This window comes from Petaurus breviceps, unplaced genomic scaffold (assembly GCF_028583685.1).
Source record: "Petaurus breviceps papuanus isolate PSGF00001 unplaced genomic scaffold, PetGlider_PUasm1.0 90842, whole genome shotgun sequence".
Lineage (NCBI taxonomy): Eukaryota > Metazoa > Chordata > Mammalia > Diprotodontia > Petauridae > Petaurus > Petaurus breviceps.
The window spans coordinates 4,609,543-4,636,115 of NW_027187358.1; the positions used below are offsets into that span (position 1 = coordinate 4,609,543).

Genomic DNA, 26,573 nt, shown 5'->3' on the forward strand with positions numbered 1-26,573 from the left:
ATCCTGGGCTCAGACACTTAGCACCCACCCAGAAACACCTGGCCATGTAACCTTGAGCAAGTTACTTAACCCCAGTTGCTTAGGGGCGTCCAGGTGGCTCAGCGAGTAAGAGCACCGGCTCCAGTGTCGGGATGACCTGGATCAAATCCGGGCTCAGATACTCAGCACCACACCCAGAAAAAAAACTGGCTGTGTAACCTTCAGCAAGTTACTTAACCCCGATTGCTTAAAAAAAAAAAAGCCCCCAAATTTAGAAGGATAGCTAACACACTAGATGACAGTATTGAGAATCAAGGTCTGACAAGAATATTGGACTGAATCTAATAGGATGAAATTCAGTTGTTCATTTATTTCTAACTCTTTGTGGGGTTTTCTTGGCAAAGATAACGAAGTGGTTTGCCATTTCCATCTCCAGCTCATTTTACAGATGGAGGACCGAAGCAAATAGGGTTAAGTGACTTGCTCAGGGTCATATAGCTAGCTAGTAAATGTCTGAGGCTGGATTAGAACTCAGATCTTCCAGACTGCAGGCCTGGCGCTCTCTCTATCCACTGTCCCACCTAGCTGCCCCTAAAATTCAGTAGTGAAGTGTAAAGTCTCACTCTTAGTTTCTAAAAATGGAGGAGGTGTGATTATATAGTTGTTTATCTGAAAAAGATAAGTGAGTTCTGGTAGAAAATGAAATATGTATGAGATAGCATTGTGATATGGTAGTTAAAATCTTGGACTGCATTAAAAGAGACATAGCTTCCCGGAATGATGCTAATGGTGATCCTCATGCTGATGATAGTGTCACACAAGTAGTATGTGAGCTGGGAATTAAACTCAGATCCCCTTCATAGCTAGTGCTCTTTATACCATGACAGGAAGCTGTGTTATCTTTTAGAGATATCTTTATCCGGAGCTGAGGGTCTTAACTTCCCTACATGAATAAATAAATGAATGTAAGAGCATTTCGTAAGTGCTTACCAAGTACAAAGCATCTGTGCTAAGTGCTAGGGATACAAACGGGACAGTTCTTACTCTCAAGCATCTCCCATATACTCTGCCTAAACCTTCCCTTTTTTTCTTAGCATGACTGAGGCAAAATAGTAGACAAAATGCTTCTCAGTTAATTGATTTTATTTGCTAAAAACATAATGCTAAGGAAATTGGGCATAAATAGAAAATGTCTGTCCTTGGATTATAAAGACTGCTTATCTCCTCAGTCATAGTAAGAAACGGGAGAGTTTAGGAAGAGTATATGGGAGCTGCTTGAGAGCTCTAGGAGTTGAAGCAGCGAGGTGGTGGAGGATAGTGGAGAGATGGCTGGACCTCATGTCAGGCATCCCTGGCCTTCTAATCTGGCCATGGACATTTACTAATTATGGAACCCTGAGCTTAAGAGTCACTGAACCTCTTTTTTTTTCTTAGGTTTTCCATCTATAAAATGGGGATAATAATAGCACCTACTTTACAGGGTGACTGTGCGGATCAAATGAGATATTTGTGAAGTGCTTTGCAAGTCTTAAGAGTATTGTATAAATGCTAAAATAATGAGTTTTGAACACAGGGAAGCCTTTATGTAGAATGTGGTACTTGACCTGAGTCTTCAAGGAGGCGAAACGTCTTTCAGACCAAGGTAAGGAGGAAGATTATTCCAGGCATGGGATATAGTTGGTATGAAGCTGGGGAAACAGGTGATGGAGTACAGTGTCTACGGAACCAGTTTGGCAAGACCAGTTTGGCCAAAGCACGTAGTACATGAAGAGCAGTAATATATTATAAGATTGGAAAAACAGGATGGGGCCAGGTTGCAAAGGGGTTTAGAAACCAAACAGAAATTTATGCTTAATTTTTGGAGCAAGAGGGAAAAGCTCAAGTTTATAGAGTAGATGTATGACATAGCCAGACTTTTACTTGAGGAAAATTCTTTTTTTTGTGTGGAGGATGTATAGGAGCAGGGAGAGAAATGATGAAGGGAGATCAAATAGGCCATTGCAATAGTCTTGGCAAAAGGTGATGAGGGCCAGAACTAGATGTGCAGGCTGTGAATAGTGAGAAGATGAAGGATATGAGATGTAGTTCTGAAGGTAGAAACAGCATAAAACTGTGAGGGGAAATTGTTTTTTCAAAAAAGGCTCAGTTTGTGTGAAGCATCTTTAATAAATTCTGTTTTATTCTACTCCTTCAGTTGTATTCTCAGTGCATTTGGATTGAATTGCACAATTTAGCCCCATTGTTCTCTCATTGTTTGATTTATGTTTGTACTGGAGAAGCTCTTTCCCTCAACCCACCCTCCAAAATGTTAAAAAAAAAAATTATTAGTTCCTCAAGGGGACAAGTTTTCTGATTCTTTTCTTTCTTTTACCATATCTAGCAATATTCTAGGTTATAAAATAAGTATTCAGAAAATACTTAATTGAGTTAGTCTGACATGAATTTAAAAAACCTCATATTTCCAAGTGGCTGGGTATATTAGTGGGAACATGAAATACAAGAATGTTTCACATTTAACGTTTATTAATGATATCCATCACCTACTGACGGTGTGTATCACACTCTTGAGTGGATAAATAAACTGCATTTTACCTTTCTATATCCTGTGCTGGCTTATTTGAGCAGGAGCTAGTAAGAACTGAAGATTCTCACTTTGAGTTTGATGACCACAGAGGAATTGCTGGCTTAGACTCTGAAGAGTCTTATCTTCAGGAATTTCTAGGCTCACATGAAGGTGACTTCACCAATTCAGGAACTTTTAAAGAAGTGGAGCTGGGGAGAGCCAATAAAGTTGCAGCCTAGCCTCATTATGCTTTAAATTGAGAAGTCTACATAGACAGATTGCCCTTCTGGGAACAGGCTGTCTTTCATTTTCAAATGGGTATGTTTTAGTTTGTCAGAGTCAACTTGTTACTTTGGGAAGTCTCTTTTGTCTGTAAAATCTTGCCAGATGCTTGAGTTTTCAACCCTGGGAAGATCATCTCTGTGAGAGCTGCTTGGAAAGACCAGTACTCCAATATTAAAGGGAAATGCCAAGAATTGCTCAGAAGTTGTCTTCTGGAAAACACTACTGGTAGATGTAAATGATGGGGAAGGTGGAGAAGATAATCGCCTTAGGAAGCAGGTTTAAGCAACACTACAAAAGGAAACCTCCACAGGTGGCCTGGAACCTGGATTGTCACTCACAGTTGGTTATCAAACAATGTTGCTATTACTGTGTAGAGTGTTCTCCTGGTTCTGCTCATTTTACTTTGCGTTGGTTCATATAAGTCTTTCTGGGTTTTTTTTTTCTGAAATCTGCCTGCTTATCATTTCTTATAGTAATATTGCACCACAATCATATACTACAACTTGTTCAGCCATTTCCCAAGTGATGGGCATCACCTCAATTTTCAATTCTTTGCCACCTTCCAAAGAGCTGCTATAAATACTTTTATACAAATAAGCCCTTCCTTTCCTTTTTAAAACCACTTTGGGATACAGACCTAGGAATAATATGCTAGATCAAAGGATATGCACAGTTTTATAGTAGAGGGTTTTCATATTGCTGAATATTTCCAGAAAATGCACTTTAATCTTTTAAAATTTTTTATTAGGCATCAGTGCTTTTTCAAATAATAGGTTCATAGATGATGGGGTAGCACAAAAACATTTCAAGGCATTTGACTCTCTTTAAATGGTTCCAGTGATGCATTTTGGGGGTGCTGGCCATGGTAGTATTGCCTGGAGTGAATTCAAACACTCAAGCTGCCTTTCAGTCAAATGGCAGTATATTGTAATGCCGGTAGAAGTGGGCTAAATTCCTTTGGGGAACTTGCAACTTAATGGGGTTGAATCTAAAGCTTATATAGTAAAGGGGCAGGAAAAGGAATGTTAAGGATGCTAATTAGGTAATGTAAGGGGTATGGGTGTTTTTGGGAACTATGGATGAGAAATTGGGGAGTATGCCAGACATTGAGGGAGTTGTCAGAGGCATGGACCTTGGGGTCTATGTGCGAGGGCAGGTCCTTGGGTCAGCCAGGGACAAAAATCCTTGGGCCAGGCACCCCTTTGTTTGTTCTAATAAGAGAATGAGTTCTGTAACAAGAGAAAATTTTCTCACACAGAAAAATTGGATGACTTCCAGAGATATGATCTTAGTGCTGGAGCCCAAGCACACCATCACTAGTATAACTAGCGTCCTAACACCTTTTCTCAGGAATAATCCAAATTTTCTGTCATCTCCAGCTTAGAATCTGATATATCAACTATCCCCACATACACACTCCTTCCTTTAGCTGGCAAACATTAGACTCATAATTTGACTCTGTTCAGCCATTTTGGCTCTTACTGTTAGTTGATGTTTGTTTATGGTACAATCCTACTTGTAAGATCACCTCTACTTGTTTTCAATGCAGTCACTGATACATATTTTATTTAAAACACCTTTATTCTCATGTGTTTCATTTTTGCTTCCAAAAATAATTACATCTTCTCTTGTGGTCTCATATTAGAAGCTTGTAACTTAACCTTCAGAATTGCCTTGTTGGTGTCTAGAAGCTAAGACAAAGGGAGAAAATGGGAGTCTTGTCTTGGGCAACCATTGAGGCTTTCTAAAATTCTTTATAGTCATGAGCATTCATTGGTTGAGATCCATTATTGTTTTGTCCCTGTTCTTGGCCCACCTTCTGAGATATGCAGGATTTAGCATTAACTTTGTGAATCCCTCAACCCCTGACCCAGTTTGTGCAAATCGGACTCTGGGGTCCAGTCCTTTAGAATTTAGTGCAGCCCTGCTTGTAATTCCTTTTTTATAAAAGGATCTTTGTTTCTTATACAGGAGCCACCATGGAACTGTTAACAATTTTTTGGTATAAATTTGTTTGTGCATTAAAAAAAAACAAACAATCCATTTCAGCTGCTGCTTTTTGTATGGGGCCATACTGGAATTAAAATGAAAAAAAAATTTTTTTATTTTTTAACAACTTTGTCTCTTCTCTGGAAATGGGATTGGTGCTCAAGCCTATAGATTTAATTTTAAGGTTGCTGATGCAGAAATGAGGCCAAACATATGACTTGCTAATGTGCAGTATTTCAGGATTAAAGACTGATGTTAAACTACGGGAGAAAAAAGTAGCAGGACATAAAATAAACATACTAATTATCAACCTTTCTATATCTTACCAACAGAATATATTAAGAAAGGAAAAAAATTCTATTCAAAACACAAAATGTATGAAAGCTCTAGAAAACTATTTATCAAGATATAGAGAGGAATTACATCAATACACCTGCAAAATACTTTTTTACAAAAATAAAGGCTTAAATAAATAATTAGATATGAATTGCTAATGTTTGGTTTATGCCAGTATAATAAATATAACAATGCTGCTTGGTAATTTACTCATTCATTTCCAATACTAATCAAGTTATTAAATTTTCCTTTATAGAACTAGACAGAATATTAACTAAATTTATCTGGAGGAACAATCTCAAGGAAGAGAGAAAAACCCTAGCAGCACCAGATCTTGCATTATACTACAAAGCAATATTCATCAAACTGTTCTGGTATTGGGAAACAGAAGAATTTATCAGTGGAACAGATTTGGTAAAGAAGACCTAGAAACAGAACATAGTACCATAGTTTGTGATTAAACTCAAGGATTTTGTTTACTGGAGTAAGGACTCACTATTTTAGAAAAACTGTGAAAGAGCTTATCATAAACCAAATAGAGAAACAGGAAGGAGATCCCTCTCAGAGCTATGAATAAAGGAAGATTTCTTGATCTAATTCAAATGGATTATATCACAGGAAAAAATGCACCATTTTGATTACATAAAATTAAAACTGCGCAAGTAGTTGATAAAATATGAATTAGAAGGGAAACATTGGCAAAAAAAAAATCCAGCCAATTTCTCTCATAAAAGTTTAGTATCCAAAATGTATAGGCAGTTAATACAAATATGTCAGAATAAGAGCAATTTCTTAGTAGATAAATGATCAGTGGATATAAAAAAGCCATTTTCAGAAGAAGAAAGGTAAACTATGAACAACCATATGGGAAAATGATTGAAATTACTACAAATTAGAAACATGAAAATGAAAAGAACTCTGAGATCCTACATCACACTTATCAGATTGTTGAAAATGATAGTCACTGGGGCTGTTGGAGGACAGAATACTAATACATAGAGCATTGAATTGGTCCAGCCATTTTGGAAAGCATTTGGAGCTCTCTTTAAGTCACTAGGGGCAGCCAGGTGGCACCGTGGATAGAGTGCCAGGCCTGCAGTCAGGAAGACTCATCTTCCTGAGTTCAAATCTGTCCTTAGACATTTACTAGTTATGTGACATGGGCAAGTCACTTAACCCTGTCTAGGGTTTCAGGTTCCTCATCTATAAAATGAGCTGGAGAAGGAAATGGCAGACCACTCCAATGTCTTTGCCCAAGAATATCCCAAATGGAGTCACAGAATTGGACATGACTGAAAGACAACCAGAAGTCACTAGATTATGCATTCATTTTGCCACAGGGATACTGCTATGAGGCATATACTTCCAAAGAAATCAAAGACAAGCAGAAAGGACTCCTATCTATATAAAAGTATTTATCCTCCCCCACCTCCTCCCCCCCAAATTCAAAGGGTCTACCTATTCAGATAGAAATTACTGAACAAAATATGGTATATGAGTTTAATGGAGTATTATTGCATCAGTAAGATAGTGAAAAAAGGAATGGATTCAGAGAAAGCTGGGAAAACATTTATGCAAACTGATATAAAATTCAGTGAGCAAATCCAGAAGTATTTTATACAATAATTGCCATATTATCACATAAAACAGCTTTGAACTTTGATCATTATGTAATTACTATAATCACATCTCCAGAAGAGTAATGATGATACATTCTTCAGGTGATGACGGTTTATAGATCCAAAATGTAGAGACATACGTTTTTAGACACAACTAATGTAACATGAATTTGGTTTTGCTTGAATATACCCACTTGTTACAAGAACAGGTTTTTTTGGTTGTTGTGGGGTTTTTTTTTTTTGTCAAAAGTAGAAGAAAAGAAAAAGATGCCAGCCAGTCAAATATTTTTAAAATATATTGAAGAGAACACAAGGAACTTCACAAGGTGAAACAGATGAACAAGGGTAGGGCTGGTACTACTGTGTTCAATTTAACATATCCTTTAAAATAAAGATGTATATAATACAGATTCATGTTCTCATTTACAGTTTGCTTTTTCTGTGCTCTGTGTGTAGAAATATTCATTGTTTACATTTGTCAAGTTAAAATATTATTTTATAAAGACCATGTAGACAAACAATCAGATGTTATGGTAGATCAACAACAGGTAGACCAGTTTAGCTGGAGCAGACATGTGAGGGTCAGTAATGTGAATGTAATCTCGAGAAGTAGATTGGAGCTAGATAATGAAAAGCATCATATGCCACATAGTGGAATTTGTATTTTATCCTAGAATGTTACCGATGTGTCTAGAGCTGGGCAGTAAGTAACATATTTATACTTATGCCCTAGGAATATCAATATTGCAGCTATATGCATGATAGATTATAAATGGGAATAATGGAAGCAGGGATTCCAATTTGAAGGGCTTTTTTGTTTGTTTGCAGTCCTGCAAATTAGAGGTACAACTTGCAGTATTCCAAGAGAACAGGGATGAAAGTTTAAACTCAGGTGATGACCGGATGACTGAAGTGAAGGGACACATGCAGAAGATATTCTAGAGTTAGGATTCACAAGAGTAGGCTATTGGATAGAGAGTGAGTTGAGGGAGTAAAAAGAGCCAAATACGATTCTGAGATGGCAAACCTGAAAGTATGGAGTTACCCTTGGTAAAAATAGGAAAGTTTGGAAGAAGGTTGGGTTTCAGAGGAAAAGATAATGTGAAGATGTCATAGCGACATACCACAAAGATTATACACTATGACTAGGTTGAATTTATTCTAGAGATACAGGATTGGTTCAATATTAAGACAACTATCTATATAATAAACTACTTTAAAAAGCAACAAAAAAGAATGTGATTATACTAATGCAGAAAAAGCTTTATAGAAGGGACTCATGCCTATTTTAAAAATTAAACACATTAGAAACATAGAAATAAGTGAACTTTTCCTTAATATGATTAGTATCTAATTTGATATCTATACTAGAGATAGTCAAAACAGAAAAAAATTATGAATTAATTTCCCTAGGGAGAATTGATGTGGAAATTTTAAGTAAAATATTAGGAAGGTGAATAAGTAATAAGTCTTGCTTTCTCATCTCGAGTTTGAGATACCTGTGGAGACTTTCACTTCATCTTAGACCTTCTTGTCCAATTCTGATCAGGGGTTGGAAATCTCGTCCTAGTTGGATGCTAACTTTCTCTCGTCCTCATCTGTGCAGGAATTAACCTTCACTCTTACCCTTGGACCCATTATCCCCTTTCCCATCAGTTGTTAGTCAACACTTAGCAGTTCACCTTGCTTGGATGAGCAGGAGTCACAGAAAGATGTTGGACCAGGCAGACCTGTCTCTATACCCTGTAGGCATTGTTACCTGTTTTATAGTTGTACCCTTAGGACTCCTGGGCTTTGTCACTGCATCCTAAGGATGACTAAACCTGTTCATCTGTCCTGTTGAAGAACCCTACTATGTATGCTATCTCCCCTAATTTTAATGGGAACTCCTTGAGAGGACAGTTTCCTTTGCTTTTCTGGATGTATCCATAGCCCTTAACTTAATTCTTGGTGTATAGAAAGTGCTTAGTAAATTCGTTTCTGTTCTATTCCATTTCATTCAGATGGAGATGTCCACCCTTGTAGGGCTAGGGTTAGGGCCAAGGAGAGTGATTTGGACTAAATATATAGATCTGGGATTCATCTTCATAGAGGATAGTTTAATCCATTTGACCTAATGAGATCAGTGATATTAATTGCTGAGTGAGAAAAGAAGAGGGGCCCAGACAAAACCTTGAAGTATATAACAAATGTAGACAGCAGGAGCCTGTTATTTTTATATTTATAATTTCATGTACTGGCCCAACATTCTTTCCATGTAAACAAATTTCTAAATTTAGTCCAAAAGTAAATAGAAATATTGTGTTCAGTATATGGAGTTTTGGTCTAATCTAAAGTCACTCCCTTTTTCCTGGCTCTATAACCTGCCCTCCTCTTTCCTTCCAGTCTTCTTACAGCTTCCACCCTGCTATGTACCTTGTAGTCCAGTGACACTGGTTTGGCTGCTGTTCCTTGAGCAAAGTATCCCTTCTCCCAACTCCAGACATTTTCACTGGCTGTCTTCCATGTTTGTAATGCTTTCTCTCCTCATCTCTACCTCTTGGCTTTCCCTGGCTTTCTTCAAGTTCCACCTAAAATCCTAACCTCTACAGGAGGCCATTCCTTGATCCCTTTCATTCTTGTCCCTCTGCTGGTTATTTCAGATATATCCTATATGTAGTTGTTTACATGTTGTCTCTGATTGTATTGGATGCTCCTTGAAAAAAGGAACTGCCTTTCCCCTTTATTTGTGTCTACAGTGCTTAGCACAGTGCTTGGCACATAGTAGGTTTTTAATAAATGTTTATTGATTGATTAACCTCCCTAATGCCTACAGATATGCATAAGGTTTAGTTTACGTCATAGAGTTGTTTTTTTCTCCCAACTAAAAGAGGAGATTTATGATATAAGTGCTGAATATAGCCATAAAGAAAATAGTCCAGAATATCTAGGGAGTGTATGGCACATAAATAAGTAATAGGAATAGTCCTATATTAGGTAGTAGATCAGAGAGTTCTAGAACAGGTGGGTGAGGTGGTATAGTCTTAGGGAGCTCATCTGCAAGGGTGTTTGCCAGGTGTGGAATTCATTTCTGCTCCTGTGGTCTCTAGTCAGAACAGTCAGACTACTTAGATCTGTGTTTCCTCCTTTTCCTCTTCCATTTCAACCCATGTATCCAGTTCTTCCACCTGATGCTCATTGCAGACAGTGCTGAAGTTAGGAGCAGTTTCATGAGCTACCCTTTTTACTGCCCTTCCTGTCTTCTCCCTTTCTCCTTATTACTCCATCCCCTCTGCACCCAGACTTATTTTTATTGACTTAATCATAATGATTAGTACCTGAGGTGGGCTTATCAGTAAAGAAAAGAGAATGCCTTGTTAAATTTGTAAAGTGTAAATTTTTAAAGTGTCCATATTTTGTCATGGCCGTATAGTTTAATTTTTCTTAATCATCTGCTGAAGATTGTTGTAGCATCAAAAAGGGAAGAAAGGAAATCAGACCCCAAATATTGACACATTTCTTTTTTGGTTTGCCTAGTGCGGTTGGAACATTTGCTCGAGCCCTGGATTGCAGTAGTTCAGTCAGACAGCCCAGTTTACACATGAGTGCTGCTGCTGCTTCCCGAGACATCACTTTGGTAAGCTGTTTTTTTTTTGGGGGGGGAGACTGTTCCAGTCGTTTCTTTCTTTAGTTTATTCTTTCCTTATCTAATAAAAGTGGTTGCCAAATGAAAGGCCATTGATGTTGACATATTATATTGAAAAAGTTAAACCCAGTTGTACTTAGAGTGTGTATGTTAATTGAATTTGTATTATGGTTTCTTTGGATGCATCAGTCAACCAGATAGTTTATTTGTTTTCTGATGTGATTTCTTTCCAGTTTTTCTAATTGTTGCAAAAATAAAGCATTTGTTATTCAGATGCAAAGATATATTAGCATATCTTGTTTAAAATCAATGAAATATGATTATAGTTTCAATTTGTTAATTCAGTCATACTTGTTAATAAGAAAATGATAAATGAATATGCTTTGCATTTAATGGTCATACTAATATTGAAAGATTACTTTTCCATTTTTTTAAATTGTAGAGAATTGTAGCAATTTAAAACAATCCCAATATTTGCATAGACCAAATGAGGAAGTACTCCCAATTAAACAAATGTTCTTGGATTATTGAAATTAGCCTTATTTTCCCAGTATATGAAAATAATCACATTGCTGATAATGACTACATCTGCATTCCCAATTGTAATGATACAAAGGTAACTATGAATGATGTCATTTTGTACCTCTAGTGAAATGAATCTGCAAATTAAATGCATTTTGACCCCAGTTATTTGAATGCCTAGAAGAAAATACATGTACATTAGATAAAATATTGTATAGCATTAAGAAAACCTTTTAAAAATGCTCTCCTTTTTTGTTGATAAAAATTTGGATAACAGATACTTAAAATTGACAAATAGCTATAATAAGAATAATATTTAATACTTATAATAATCTTTAATACCAATAATTATGTTGGGTATTTTACACAGTAGTCATTCTGGTCTTACCTGATGTAAGGTGACCAATATTACCTACTGGGTCAGATTATCATTCTGTAAATATAATATACTCACTTTTTAGAGAAATCCTTACATGTACAATTGCTTTTAAGGTTCTACAACTCTCTAATATTCTTAGCACTCAACAGCTTTTATCTTTTTTTTTTCTGTCTTCAAGGCATCTTTGCTTCTTAGCATATATTGGGACCATTTATCAAGAATTTCGATAAAATTAGCTCAGATTAACTGTGGATTTAACCCGACGCTCTATCAGGGTTCTTGACCCTCTTCTCTGCTGTCTCTGTACTCTTTTACTTGATGACTTCATCTCTTTCTAGGTGACCAGCCCTGGTCTCTTCTGAGCTTTTGTCTCCTAATCCTCACCATCTCTTACCCCACCCCCCTTGTCACCTTTGCACCATCTCTTTCCTTCCTCTGATAGTCTGGTGGAGCTCTCATCACTTCACACCTTGATTATTGCAATAGGCTACTGGTGGTTCCATCTGCCTCAGGTCTCTTCCCCACTACAATCTGTTTTCCATCATGTCATTCCCTCTCCTCACTTTGCAAACTCCAATGGTTTCCTTTTGCCTCTAGAAGGAAATAAAAAATGCTCCACTTGGTATTCAAAGCCCTTTATAACCTAGCCCCCTCCTGCCTTTTCAGTCTTTTTACACCTTACTCCTCAGTTTATACACTTCAATCCAAGTGACATTGGCCTCCTGGCTATTCCATGAATGAGATACTCCATCTCTTAGCTGCAAGCATTCTCTCTGGCTGTCCCCAGTCCTTGAATATTCTCCCTCGCCCTCCTCCAACTACTGACCTCAGCCATTCCCTTTAAGTCTCAAAATCCCACCTACAGGAAACCTTCCCCAGTCTCTCTTAATTCTAGTGCCCCCTTCCCTGTTAATTATTTCCTATTTTATTCTGTATGTGTGTTTGTATGTATTTGTTTGCATGTTGTCTTTCCTATTAGACTGTAAGCTCATTGAGGGTAGATACTGTATTTTTGCCTCTTTTTGTATCCCCAGCACTTAACAGAGTGCTGAAACATAGTATGTGGGAAAAAAAAGTAAATTGTGTTAGTCCAAGTAAGGAATTATTTTGTTGAGGGCCTGCTGGTAGAAGGAAGACAATTGCTTGATTTATTTTTATCTGTATCTTTACACCTAAATACATATATAAAATAGCTGAAATATATGATGTATTTTCATTCATTCATACTGGCATTAAATAAAGTGATATATTTCATTTTTTCCATATATATTGATTTGAAATGCTTTTTACTGGGTATAGCATCTTTTGGATGTGAGAACTGAAACTATAAGGTAGATTTAACAATGCAGAATTTCCTAGAAATTAAACCTCTAAAATGACTTGATTTTCCACTATTATATATTTTTAATCTAAGATTCTATTAATAAATTTGAACAAGTATATAAAAATAAAAGTTGAGGTCATTAAGAACCATTTATGTTATTTTATTAAGCTTAGATTAAGTGTGTGGATATTTTAGTAACAAGCAAATCTTAATTTTTTGGGGGAAAGTATTTGAACTTTGACAAATATATATTTGTAGTTCAAAAGATTCAAGTTAAAAGTGAATGTTTCAGAGCTCCCCTGTTACAGATATATAGTTTTCACTTTATGTAAATTCACATCACACAAATTTGACTTTACATAAAGAATTCTGAAGTTCACATTTGAAAAAAACACCTGTGTTAACTTTACAATATTGTGCTCTCTCAACTCCTGCCCCTTGTTTCAGTGCTCCACAACCCTCCCTCCCAAAAAACAAACAAAGAGGAACACTTCCTAGTGAAAGTAGAAGAACTGACACATGGAGTGACTGTAACTACTGTTGCCACCACTGGATGGGGCTTGGCTTGAGATGTCCAGTGCTGAGAGAGGAGACCTTTGTCCTGCTCCTTCCCCCCGCCCGTGTACCTGACCTTTGTCCGTCTTTCTTTCATCTGTAAAGTTTGTCTGTCCCCTGCCCTGATATGTTGCCTTATCCTTTCCTGTCTTTATCTGTGGCCCCGTGTCGTCCATGTCTCCCCCCCGCCATGTTTTTCCTCTCAGTTCTGGCCAGGCCCTTGGCTCCCTTTTGTTTCTCCCCTTGCTCTCACTTATCTGTCCCTGGCTCAACAAGTGTCCTTAAACTGAATGCTGGCCCACATCTTCTATGAACACTTGGTCTCCTTCCTGCCTCCCTCCCTTCCACATATCTGCAGGCAAAGTCATATTATGTAAGGAATGGTTCAGTTATATAAAGCAAGAATTTTCTGTATCAAAGTAGAAATAGGGTGTCTAGACCTTCAGATCTGACATAAATATCAATCTGTATTGTATAAGTTGAAAGTAGTTGTGATAGACTTGGAATGTCAGCCTTTCTTTACTCTTTTTCTTCACTTAAATAAGAAACAAAACAAAGTTCTTTATGAGATACTCCTTAAATGAAGAGATTTAATCCCTTTCACTGTAGCACTGTTATTTCAAGTGAATGTGTTTTGGTAAGTCACCAATTTATGAACAGGTTGTGTTTTAAAAATTCATTAGTTTGCAACTTAAAATTCATTTCCCCATAGAAACATTTTTTTTTTTTCAGTATAGTTGGTCTCCCTGTCAAGCTACCAAGTCTTTCATCTTCTGCCACTTTGCTACCAATAATAAGCACTTAGCATAGTGCTTGGCACCTGGTAGCACTATATAAATGCCCATTCCCTTCCCTCTTTCCCTGCTAACTTTATATTTAGGGAACAATTGCTTCTACTTCTTCTGGGGTGGGAGTGGGGTAAGAAGGGGAGAAATTAATTCTCCATTTAGCAAAAAGAGCCACTTCTCTCTCCCTCACAACTAGAGGTTGTATATAAGGTATGAGAGGAATGGTAGATTTTAGGGGAGGAGGCCTAAGGTAGTAGTGCATTGGCATGAAGGGAAGAAGGTCAGAGGCTTATGGAGGAAGGTTAGCTCTGCCGCTTGAGGCATCCCTGGTTAGGGCTTCAATGGAAAAGGTTGAGGGAATAGAGGAATGAGCAGCAGTAACCATTTGAAGTCATGGGCCATTCTTATCATGGACTACCTTTGTGCCTTTGTCCCTGACAGAGATTTCAGTAGGGCTTTTGTTGTTTATGCATCTTTTTCCATAGGGTCTATTATACTTCTCAGCACCGTTGTCTTCTCACAGAAGTCTGTCTATTGGAACAGTGTTTTCACACTTTCTTCTCTTATTGTCAATAGGGTTTCCAGTTTTCTAATGTTATTCACCCTTGTTTGTTTCTAATTTGTAGTGGCCACATATTCTTTTTTTTTTTTTTAATTCTCTCAGGAATAATTCCTAGCTGCAAATGTCATGCTGCTTTCCCCCCTTATATTAAATAGGATTGAAGAAAAGCCACTCATTTTATTTATGTCAGCAAAATGCTAATATTTTGTTTTCTGCCTTAAGCCTATTTTTTCCCCTTCCATATTTCTACTAAACACTTTCTAGATCATTTTGAGAAGAAATCAGTCATGCTCTATGGTTTAGTACAAGAATAGTGTTCTTGGATGCATATCCACAGTGGGCATCATTTGTCTTGGTGTTTGTGGAGCTCTGGACCACTCACACAATGATTTCTGCTTTACTAAACCCTGCCAAGTACCACAAAAAACTCTGATAGGCACACAGAACATGGGAGTGGGTTCATTAATCAATGTAATTATTGCAAATTGGTGCCTGGGTGGGATATATAAAATGCTGTGTCAATAAGTGAAAATGGATTCTATATCCAACTGAATTTGTATCTTCCCATTCTTTCTATTGCCATTTGACATGATCATTGTAAGTAACTATCAGTAGTTTTACATAAAGAGACCACGTAGATCAGAATTCCAGAATTAGGAGATCAGTGCTTGGAATTTACTCAATCCCTTGAAAAATGAGTTTGATCCTTTCCAGGACACTATACCCTCAGATCTTTCTTTTGATCTCTGTATCTGTACCTTAGGAAGTAGGACCTACAGAATCATGTACTGCCCCTTGCAGGTATGTTAGTCTGCAGGATTCATACTACTACTACTAATAAACTAGCATTTAAATAGCAAATACTATCTCATTTGATCCTTATAACAACCCTGGGAAGCATCTACTGTTATTTTCCACATTTTACCATTGCGGAAACTGAGGCAAAGAGAGGTGTTCACAGAAGATGACAGGATCACAGAGTTTGTAAGCATGTAAAGTTAGATTTAAGCTCAGATCTTCATGACTCTAGCTAGGCTCAACATTATCCGCTGCACCAGGTAACTGCCAGTGAAATAACAGTAGGCTCTCCTTGTGGTTAGTTATTCTTTGTTATGTATAAGCCAACAACCCTGGTTTGCACGTTCAGCAATCCTGATGGTTGCTGTCAGCCCCACCCAGTAAGATGTTGGACATTGGTAGGTTGAGTAACCAAAATCATTTACTTCTTTGTCCTCAGCTCTGCTCTCTTCTCTTTGTGAACTTTGCAGTCATTATAGCGTTGAATTATAATGGGTTATTGTCCCCTGAGTTTACTTAGCACCTTATGAGAACTTTAGAGGGCATCACAAATTTCATTATTGTGGATTCTGTTGCTAGAAATTGTTAAATCATACATGAATTGCACCAAACTCAATGGTATAATACGCAGTCTTATTTTGCTCAGCAGATCCCAATAACAGAAGTTGTTTTAACACAGTCTCTCCAGGCAAAGCATGGGTGTGCTGAGGAGGAATAGGGAGTGCTGCTATATTGGGATAAGTGTCTAATAGGCAAGCCAAGCAAGGCTTTCGAGCCAGGCTGAAGGAAAGGTTACGTATCTGGGACTGTTGTAGTCTGCCCATTTAATAAGAGGATAGACTTGCTCAGGTCCAGTGTCAAGTATCCCATGTTGAGGAAGGAATTAAGAAAGGGGCTAGGGGTGGTGATAGCGCTGATATGGAGATCTAGCCCATGATCATTCAGCTTTTATAGCATCATTTATGAACTCTTTATAAAATATTTGTCTGGGGGTGGCTAGGTGGTGCAGTGAATACAGCATCGACCCTGGAGTCAGGAGTTCTTGAGTTTAAATCCGGCCTCAGACACTTAACACAAAACTAGCTGTGTGACCTTAGGCAAGTCACTTAACCCCAACTGCCCTACCTTCCCCCCTCCAAAAAAAAAATAAAGTACTTGTCTGTAACAAATAAATTTTGAACAGCTTTTGCTTCAATTAAATATTTCAGTTTTGAATTTTTTTGAGAATAATTTTCCTATAGCACTTTGAGGTTAATGGGAATTTTATAATAGCCTCGTTTCCAATGTTTTGAATTAAAAGATTTTTGAAATTATTTTTTGTAACATTTTTAAAATTTGAAAAATTTTTATAAATATTTTGTAGCATCGCTAGCCCATCACAAAATTATCCGTCCAATTCAGTAACAATAGTTTAAAAGTGAAAATTCATATAACTTTCAAAACCATTAACTTACTGCATTTTGGCCATTTTAATCTGGGACTTATAACTTTATGTGTAGCTAGGTGGAAAGAGCACTGGGCCTAGAGTCAGGAAGACCTTCGTATCTTCATATTTCCAAAATTAAATCTACCCTAGAAATAGAAGCTAGAACAGTAAATCTTTCTTTAAAACTGTCTTTATCACATTGCTCCCCTGCTAAAAATTTAAAGTAATTCCCTTGGTTTTCCACTTCCACAAATGAGGCAAGTCACTTAACCCTGTTTGCTTCAGTTTCCCCATCAGTAAAATGAACTGGAAAAGGAAACGGTAAACCACTTCAGTATCTTTGCCAACAAGACTCCAAAAGGGATTACATCGAATTGGACATGACTGAAAAATGACTGACCAAAGAGGAAAAACAAGCTGCCTCCATTTATCATGGCTTACAGTTCCGTTTTAGGAGATGCTTTTTCTTGAGTTGCTGTATCAGAAAGATGAGCAGGTTGGCTCTGATCATAGACATTTGCGCATGCCCTGAGACCATACTCAGTCTGTCTACCTTGGTAGGTCCCAGAAGAGCTTCTAGCCTGTAGGCTGAGCATTTCACCTTCATAGCATTATGATGCAGTAGAGTGGTATTTCACTGGAGAGTTTATGTTAACTTCATGGAAAATATCCATATATTAACCCACAGCTTGTTTGGAATTAGAATCTACAGAATATTATTGCAATTTAAAAATAGGAAATGTGACCTGCCCCCCCCGCCTTTTTTTTTTGGAAGGGCAGTTGGGGTTAAGTGACTTGCCCAAGATCACAAGGCTAGTTTTTGTGTTGTGTCTGAGGTCGGATTTGAACTCAGGTCCTCCTGACTCCAGGGCCAGTGCTCTTTTCACTACCTGCCCTTATTTTTTAAAAAAATCACTAATATGTTTCCTTTTACTTATTGCCTTTTGTGTAATCTCAACATAAAATGTAAATTAAAAAAGATAAAATGGCTTATAAAAACTGTAAGACTTATCTTCCAAATGAATTTTTGCATGTTTCTGTCTATGTCAATAAAAGGATGCCTTAATTTTCTTCAAATTTTCCTCCAGCAGTTTAGTTTGGGTATAGTGGAAACCAAGAAAATCATTTTAAATTTTTAGCAGGGGAGCAATATGATAAAGACAGTTTTAAAGAAAGAATTACTATTCTAGCTTCTATTTCTAGGGTGGATTTAATTTGGGAGATATGAAGGTAATTACCTGATGCGCAATATCTAGATATGAGATGAAGATCTGTGGATTGTTTGAATTTTGGTTGGGACCTATATTTAGAAAAGGCTTTCAATACCATAATGCTGTTTGATTGTCTTAACGCCCTTGACTATTTATCTGTTGTTACTGGTTTCTGCCCTTTTCTTTGGGCTCTGCCTCTTTTTTTTCCCATGTGTTTGCTGACCTCCTCTGCTTATTTTAAGTGATTGTCCATTCTATAATCTAGTGCAATGGAGGTTTCCAAGCTGTGGATCACAGCCTTCTCTGGGAATTGGGGGAAGAGGGGTTGCAAAACAATGGCCAAAATTATTGGATGTTTTTGAGTACAGTTGTCAAATACAATTTTTTTTTCAGTGAAAACAAAGTTCAAATTAAACTTCGTAAGTGAGATGAACGTAGCAAATTTTCGGTGGTAGTGTATGCAGCCCAACAGTTATTACAGTATCAATCAGTAGGCTTTCATTAAGCATTTATTATATGCCAGGCACTGACCTAAGCACTAGGAATTTTTTTTTTCAAAAGGCAAATATAGATACTACCCTCAAGGAACGTTTTTGCACAAAGTATGTTCAAGTGAGGTCAAATTTGAGTTAGTGTATGTCAAATCTCAGTATAAGTATTCATCTATGTAGATTAACGGCACAAGGAAACTGTCATCAGATTGCATGCTGTATTTGAGCATGCCGTGTATAAAGGCAAAATTGAATGATCCTTTTATGGCAGGTAAAAGTAACAAAATATCTATGATACTTCTTAGTATCATTCATTTTAATAGGATATAATGAGCTGGTTCCCCCCCCTGTAACTTTTTTAAAAATCAAAATAACTTGTATTTCTAGATAGCCCATCACACTGATGTGTCAGATTTTGCCCAGTTAATGGGCATCCCCCTGTTTGTCATTTTGTTCTCGTTAACTTGTTTAACAGTGGTGTCCAACTCTTCGTGACCCTATTTGGGGTTTTCTTGGCAAAGATACCAGCTCATTTTTACAGATGAGGCAAACAGGATTAAAGTGACTAACCCCGGGTCACACAACTGAAGTGAATGAATGAGGCTGGTTTGAACGCAGGAAAATGAGTCTTCTTGACGCCAATCCCAGAACTCCATGCGCTATGGCGCCACCTAGCTGCCCTATTTTACATTATAGTTTACATGACAGCTTCACACACTTCTGAAAATATTCTGGTACATATGGGTCTTTTTCCTTTTCCTCTGCTGTCTTTGAGATATCGTAGTAGTGGTAATACTAAATCAAAGGACAGATAAAGTTTAATGACATTTTGGCTATGGTTCCTAATTGTATTCCACAACTCCATCAACAATTTGTTCCGTTTTCTATTTTCTAAGTGATGGCCATTTTCCTTTTTTGACATCTTGGCAAAGGTCTCATCTGCATATCCCTTATTAGTGATTTTGAGCATCTTTTCACATGGCTGTTGATTGCTTGGATTTTTTCTTTTGTGAATTGCTTATTCATATTTTTATTATTTGGTCCTGTCTTACTCTTCATGACCCCATTTTGGACTTTTTTTTTTTTTAATACTTTTTGGAGGGCAGTTGGGGTTGTGACTTGCCCAAGGTCACATGGCTAGTTTTTGTATTAAGTGTCTGAGGCTGGATTTGAACTCAGGTCCTCCTGACTCCAGGGCCTGTGCTCTACTCACTGCGCCACTTAGCCACCCTGATTTTGGGCTTTTCTTGGCAAAGATACTGGAGTGATGAGGAAGCTGAGGCAAACAGGGTTAAGTGACTTGCCAAGGGTCCCACAACTAGTTAAGTGTCTGAGGCTGGATTTAAACTCATGAAGATGAGTCTTCCTGATTCCAAGCCCTGTGCTGTATCTGCTGTACCACCTAGCTCTACCTAGCTTGTCCAAATAATTTGACCATTTACCAGTTGAGGAATGATACTTATTTTTAATCTTAAAAAGAATTTGGTAGTATCCCTTGCCCTATTTTTGTAGCATTAGAATGAATTGTTCTTTGAATGTTTAATAGCATTCACCTGTAAATCATTATGGTCCTGAGGTTCCACCACTCCCTTGGGAATTTTTTTATGGCTTGTTTGTTCTCATTCTGAGACTAGCTTATTTAAATTCATTGTTCTGCCTAGAGGACAATTTATACAGCAATAGTATTGTAGAGACAAACAACTTGGAAAGATTTAGAATCTCTGATCAACATAATAACTAAACACAATTCCAGAGACCTCATGATGCAACATGCAGTTAGAGAGGTGATAGATTCATATTGTAGATTGAAACTTTTTGGGGTTTGTTTTTTAATATAACCAATGTTGGAAATTGTTTTGTTTGAATATACATGTTTGTAGAGGATTTTTGCTTTTCTTGTTTTCTCAATATGTATTGTGTGTGTGAGAATATGGAAGGGAAAGAATTTGGAAATGAAAATAAAAGTGATTTTAAAAATAACTTCTTTTGACCTGTGCATTTCATATTTTTATACATATTCCTTTATTTGAATTCAGCAATTTTGTTGGAATATAGTTGACCCATATTGTTTCTCACTGGCTTTATTTTTTAACTTGTTCATTTTTTAACATTGATCCTTTGATTTTCTTTTTCTCTTTTTTAGTTGAAATATTAATTGACTTATGAAATTTATTTTTTTTCTAAAATGGCTTCTGATTTTATATATTAATTTAATAGCTTTAAAAATTTTTTTTGCTATCATCTCCTAGCTAGGGTTTTTAATTTCTTGATTCCCCTGGTTTTGTTGTTGTTGTTTCATGCCCAGTTTATCGTTCTGTTCTTTTGTTGACTGAAATGTTAATATAAAATTTCCACTCAGGACTGCTTTGAAAGAGTTTTGTTGGGGCAGGTAGGTGACTCAGTAGATAGAGCACAGGCACTGGAGTCATGAGGAACTGAGTTCAAATCCAGCCACAGATACCAGCTATATGACCCTGGGCAAATCACTTAAGCTAGTTATCTCCCTGCCCTTCCAACTCCCTACCCCCCACCCCCCAAAAAAGAAAGAAAATGTTTTGTTTGTATTAGTCTTGTCATTTTCTTTAATGATATTTTCTAATTTTTTTATGATCTTTTCTTTGATAAAGAAATTCTCTAGGATTAAATTATTTAGTCTACAATTTTTTTTCCTATCATTCAGAGATGTTCTTTGAATATTTTTGTTGCATTTTGGTCCATAAAAGATATATTTGGTATTTCTGTTTTTCCTTACTTGTTTGTGGCATCTTTGTTCTTAGCACATACTTAGAATTGTTTAAAGGTGCTGTATGAAATATGTATATTTTTCATGTAGTATGAAATACATATATATGAAATATATATGATCTTTTCTCATTCAGTAAACATCAGAGATCTATCTAAACCTTCCAAAATTTTATTCCTGTCCTTTCTTGTTTTATCTTTTGGTAAGACTTAAATAGTTTGGAAAATAGTATTGATATTGAGATATCCCCTACTATTTGTAGTTTTTATGCTCATCTTTTAAAATCCCGTTTTATTTTTATTGCCTTGTCTTACATCATGACTGCAACAGCTGCTTTTTGAAAAAGTTTACCTGAAACAATATATTTTGTTCCAGTAGTTATTTTAAAGCTGTGTGTTTCTGCTGTTTGTTGTAAATAGGATGTTGCTGGATCCTCCTTTTGTAATCCATTTTGCTGTCCTCCATTTTCTGAGTACGTTTGTCCCATCGAAGGTCAAAGTGTAATTGCTAATTGTGTATTTAGACTAAGAGAGCAGGGAGTGTCTTTTGTTTTTCTTTTTTTTTTTATCGAAGTGCTTAGCACTGAGCCTGGCACTTAATAAATGTTTAGTGACTTTTATTCTCTTGTTTTATACTTTTCTGTCCCTTCCCTCCCACTTCCACCTCCTCTCTATTAAAGGGAAGATATTGAGATAGGAGTGTGTTCAACTCTAGTGATGTGTCTTCAATAAAGCTTTCATTCATCTACTCCTCTTCCCTTGCCTAGTTCTCTTACAGGTTCTTTTTTGCAATTTCTTTGATTTTATCTCTGTCATTCTGTGGCATCCTCTGGAGATAGATTTTTGTTTTGCTTTTGACTAATCCCTTTCTGAATATTCTCTTCCTCTTAATCTCCATTTCCATCTCTCTGCCCCTTCCTGATAGTTTAATGTATTTCTCCATTTAACTAACTTGTGTATTTTCTTTTCTATTAGCCACCATTCCCCGGCCATTCCAGCTGATGTTTACTTTGTTCAGGATACTGGCCAGAAACTTTGAGGGTCTTCCTCTCTCACATATTTTTGTGATGGCAAATTAGACCCTCTTTTGTCTCAATTCTCACTTTGCCCTTAGTCTCTAAATGGGTTTTGCCTCAGACAAAGGGAAAGAACTTAATTTAAAAAGGCAAAGTTTACCCATTGCATTACCAGTCATCTTGACTTTTGTCCTGCAACTGGACTTTGATGATTCTAGAGGAGAGTGAGACTGATGACTTTGTGCATCTCTGCCTCACTTAAATTCAATTCACTTGCAAATCAAGACATAACCCTTTTGATGTCATCATTCCTCTTACAGAACGAAAGAGGAATAACCACTACCACCCTCTCAATCCCCTCTCCTTTGTCCCATTCAGATGAAAGTGAGGCTCATATGTAGCCCCCATCCTCACACCTTCCTTATTGTTCATATAAGCTTCTTTTCCCTAACTCAGATTATGGGAGATATTGTTTCAACTCCTTCCTCTCTCATTTGTTTGTCTTTGGATTTCTTGATCATTTTTAGGTCTTGTAATCTTTCTTTCTTTCCTTAAAAAAAAAAAAATACTTCCTGCAGTAGGTGTGAGAGCTGGGCTTTTTTTCATCCTTTACTCTAAGCTCTTGAGAAAAATGCTAAAGTGATATCTTGAAAGTGTGCATTAAGAATTTATTGTTGAGACAACCTTTTTGATAGAGAAAGTGTGCTTTTAATAAGCCTAAGCAAACTTTTTGAAAACCATATCGATGACATCAGAAGGATTGCTTTTATTTTATAAAGTTGCTTACAGAATTGCTATGCATAAAAATCCTTGATAGAAAAAATGTGTTTGTTTTTTAAACTACCTATAACTATTTGATTTACCCTCTGCATGAACACAACTGAAAGTAGAAATGAAACAGTTCTGTAAACATTAGCTTGAAAAGTTTGTCTTCGTGGCAAGTTGCATACCATATTTTTTTATTTACAAGTAGTTTCTATCATGAAATAAGAAGGTGGGTTGTATGACTGATAGAGTACTGGACCTATAATTAATAAGTCCTGAGTTCAAATCTAACCTCAGACATGTACTTGCTTTGTTACCTCAGAAAGTCACTTAACCTCTACCTGCCTTAAATTTTTCATCTGTAAAGTGGAAATAATAATAATAATAGCTGCCTCCCAGCATTGTTATGAGGATAAAATGAGAGAATATATGTAAAGTGTTTTTGCAGACCTTAAAAGCATTGTATAAATACTAAGTTTTTCAAGTAGTTGCAAGAAAAATTGATTTTATTAAAATAGTCCATTAAATCATAGTTATTTGCAAAATTGTGTAATGGAATGGGTACAAGAGTTTACTGTGGAACACTGTAACCATAGGGGGACAAAAGACTCAAGTAACAAAATTTGCCCTTTTATTTAATGATAAAGACAAAGAATATTCATCTCATAACAAATTTCTCTTGATTTTTATATTTTGTGATTTTTAAAAAAAAAAATCAGTACTGTGAACAAATCAGTGCAAAGCCCTTGGATTAATTTTGGGATCCAAAACTATGAAATGATTACATTTATGACAAGTTAGAGCTATGAAGAATAATTTGGCATAATGTTTTGGATATATTTCCCAATTTAAATACCTACCCTATAATGAAATACATGAAAAGACCTTATTAAACACAGCTCTCATTTTAAAGACATATACATTCCAAAATATGAATGAATGTGGAACCCATTTACCATGAATAAATATGTGATGTATTTGTTCATACTCCGCCTGAGCAAAATGGTTAAAAGACATTTTGTGATAATACTTTGAAATAGGCATTTGAACTTGAAAATCTTTATATGTTTTGACTGCAGGTGAATAGGTTAACTTTCTTTGTCTAGCAAAATGATACAGATTTTATTGCTTATTATAATATCTTATTTCCATGAAAGAGAGTATTCTGACACAATTTTTATCAACTAGTGGTTGAAAAGGGATCAAGTAATCAATGACGTTATTATGGTTGCTTTAATAAAATATTTTAAACATAAATTATTTTATCGAAAAATATCCTATATTTTATTGTATTTCTGAAGCTTAGTTTTTGTTTTTTTAAAGCAATTGGGGTTAAGTAACTTGCTCAAGGTTACACAGCCAGTTATTTTGTGTGGGTGCCAAGTATCTGAGGCCAGAACCGATCCCAGGTCTCCCAGTGCCGGGGCCAGTGCTCTTATTCACTGCGCCACCTGACCGCCCCTGAAGCTTAGTTTTTAAAAAAAAATTTAACTAAATTATTTCTATCAATTCTTTTATGAAAATGTTGGGACTATGGCAAGTTTTTTTTTTTTTAAGCAATTGGGATTAAGTAACTTGCTCAAGGTTACACGACCAGTTATTTCTGGGTGTGGTGCTAAGTATCTGAGCCGGGATTTGATCCCCAGGTCATCCCAACACTGGGCCGGTGCTCTTACTTGCTGAGCCACCTGGCCGCCCCAGGTTTTTTTTGTGTGTATGTGTCAGGTGTCTGAGCCCGGATCCGAACCCAGGTCCTCCTGACTCCAGGACTGGCTGTCTACTCACTGTGCCACCTAGTCACCCCTCTTTTTTTCTTTTTAAAACTAAAATCTAAAATATTTTGTTTTTTACAGCACACGAATTTTTCTCCCACTGTCTTTTCCATTTCCTGTCCCAGAATGATAAATACTTTTTTTTAAGATTAGAAAAAGAGAGACAAAAACCAACAAAACTTATCAGTGCATCAAAAAAAGTCTGAAAATATAGGTATTATTCCATACCTGTGGATCTTCTATTTCTGCAAAGCAGTGATATTAGTGTATCTTCTGATATTTCTTCATTGAAACTATCTTTATTCAATATAATTTTGCAACTCTCACTTTTGATTGTTTTTTCATTTTGCATGCTTGTGTAGTCAAGCTGTATATTGTTTTCTTAGCTCTCGTTATTTCGCTCTACATAACTTCATGTAAATCTTTTCATGTTTCTCTATTCACATTTGTTGGAGTTTTAAAAAATAGTATATTCTAATGTATATTATATATAAATATATGTGTATATTTATAGCAGTTTATTTCCCTAATCTACTTTTTTTCTAAATTTTTTGCTACCAGAAAAAAGTGCTGCTATCAGTATTTTAGCATACTTTGGTATTTTCTTATCATGGATCTCTTGAGGTATATGCCTATTATGCTACCTCTGGCTTAAAGGTTATTAACATTTTAGTAATTTGATTTGCACAGTTCCAAATTACTCTCCAAAATGGTTGTGCTTATTTGCTCTATCAAAATGCGTCTATTTTCCTACAGTCCCTCCAACATTGACTCTTTCCATCTTTTTGCCAATTTACTGGATATGAGGTTAAACCTCAAGGTTGTTTGGACCCAAGAGGTCGCTGGAGTCAATGGATAGATTTCAGGGAGTCTGTGAACCTGGATGGCAAAACAACAACAAAACCATTTGTATTTCAGTAGAATTGATTTCCTTTGTAATTATATATATATTTTATCTTATTCCTTTAAAACTAAAATTTGTGAGTTCTTAAGTGTTACTAACTGCCAAAGGGGTCTACAATACACACAAAAAAGATATTATTGTTTGTTTTTGAGACTTTCTCCCTACCTTGCCCAGGCTAAAAGTACAATGACTACTCATGATGTCAAATCAACAAATTTTCCTGGAATCTTTAATATGCTCTATTTCTGACCTGAGCCAGCCCCCCTTTAGGCAACTTGGTGTCCCATCCACTCTCCTATATTCACTATGTTGATACTAGACTTAGTATAGACATCTAATCAGATCAGCATACTACAGTTTAACTTCTGAGGTCAAGAGATTAACCAGCCTCAGCCTCCCCAGTAACAGGGATTATAGATGTACAAAAAAAGGTAAAAAATCCTTGCTTTAGAGTCTTTAAAAAAAAAAGTGACTAGGAATTTATTATGTTCTGACTCATAAGTAATACCTTAAGTAGATATATTTGATGATTTGATTTGAGTGATTTTATGGATTGTGAATGTGTGCCAAACAACAAAGAAAAACTTTGGCTTTATCATAATGTGAGCTTTTGAGCATGATGGTCTAAATTGACCCTCTATGTTAAATAAAAATAGAATAGCATCATGTTTCAGTAATTTTGTTCATGTATACTGATTCTCTTTTCAATTGAAATGATGTTCTAAGCCCACATTTTCTGGCATCAAGTAACATTTTAAAAGATATATTATTAGTGATGGAATTTTAACTGAGAAAACAGATGGCAGAAGAAAACTATGTATTTTTGCAGAACAGAAAGCGATAAATGCACGGCCAAGTCTTCTCTGTCAATCTTTCTCCTAAAATGCTTCCATTTGTCAGCTCCATCTGTTATAGAATCCAT

At 36.3% G+C, this 26,573-nt stretch overlaps 1 protein-coding gene across 1 annotated transcript in view; it reads left to right on the plus strand.

The window, feature by feature from the left end:
- Positions 1 to 26,573, plus strand: part of MTA3 (metastasis associated 1 family member 3) — a 207,845-nt gene that overhangs the window by 115,829 nt on the left and 65,443 nt on the right. The window contains exon 8 of the mRNA XM_069071589.1: positions 10,288 to 10,387. Within this exon, the coding sequence (XP_068927690.1) occupies positions 10,288 to 10,387 (100 nt within the window). The remainder of the gene's footprint in view (positions 1 to 10,287; positions 10,388 to 26,573) is intronic.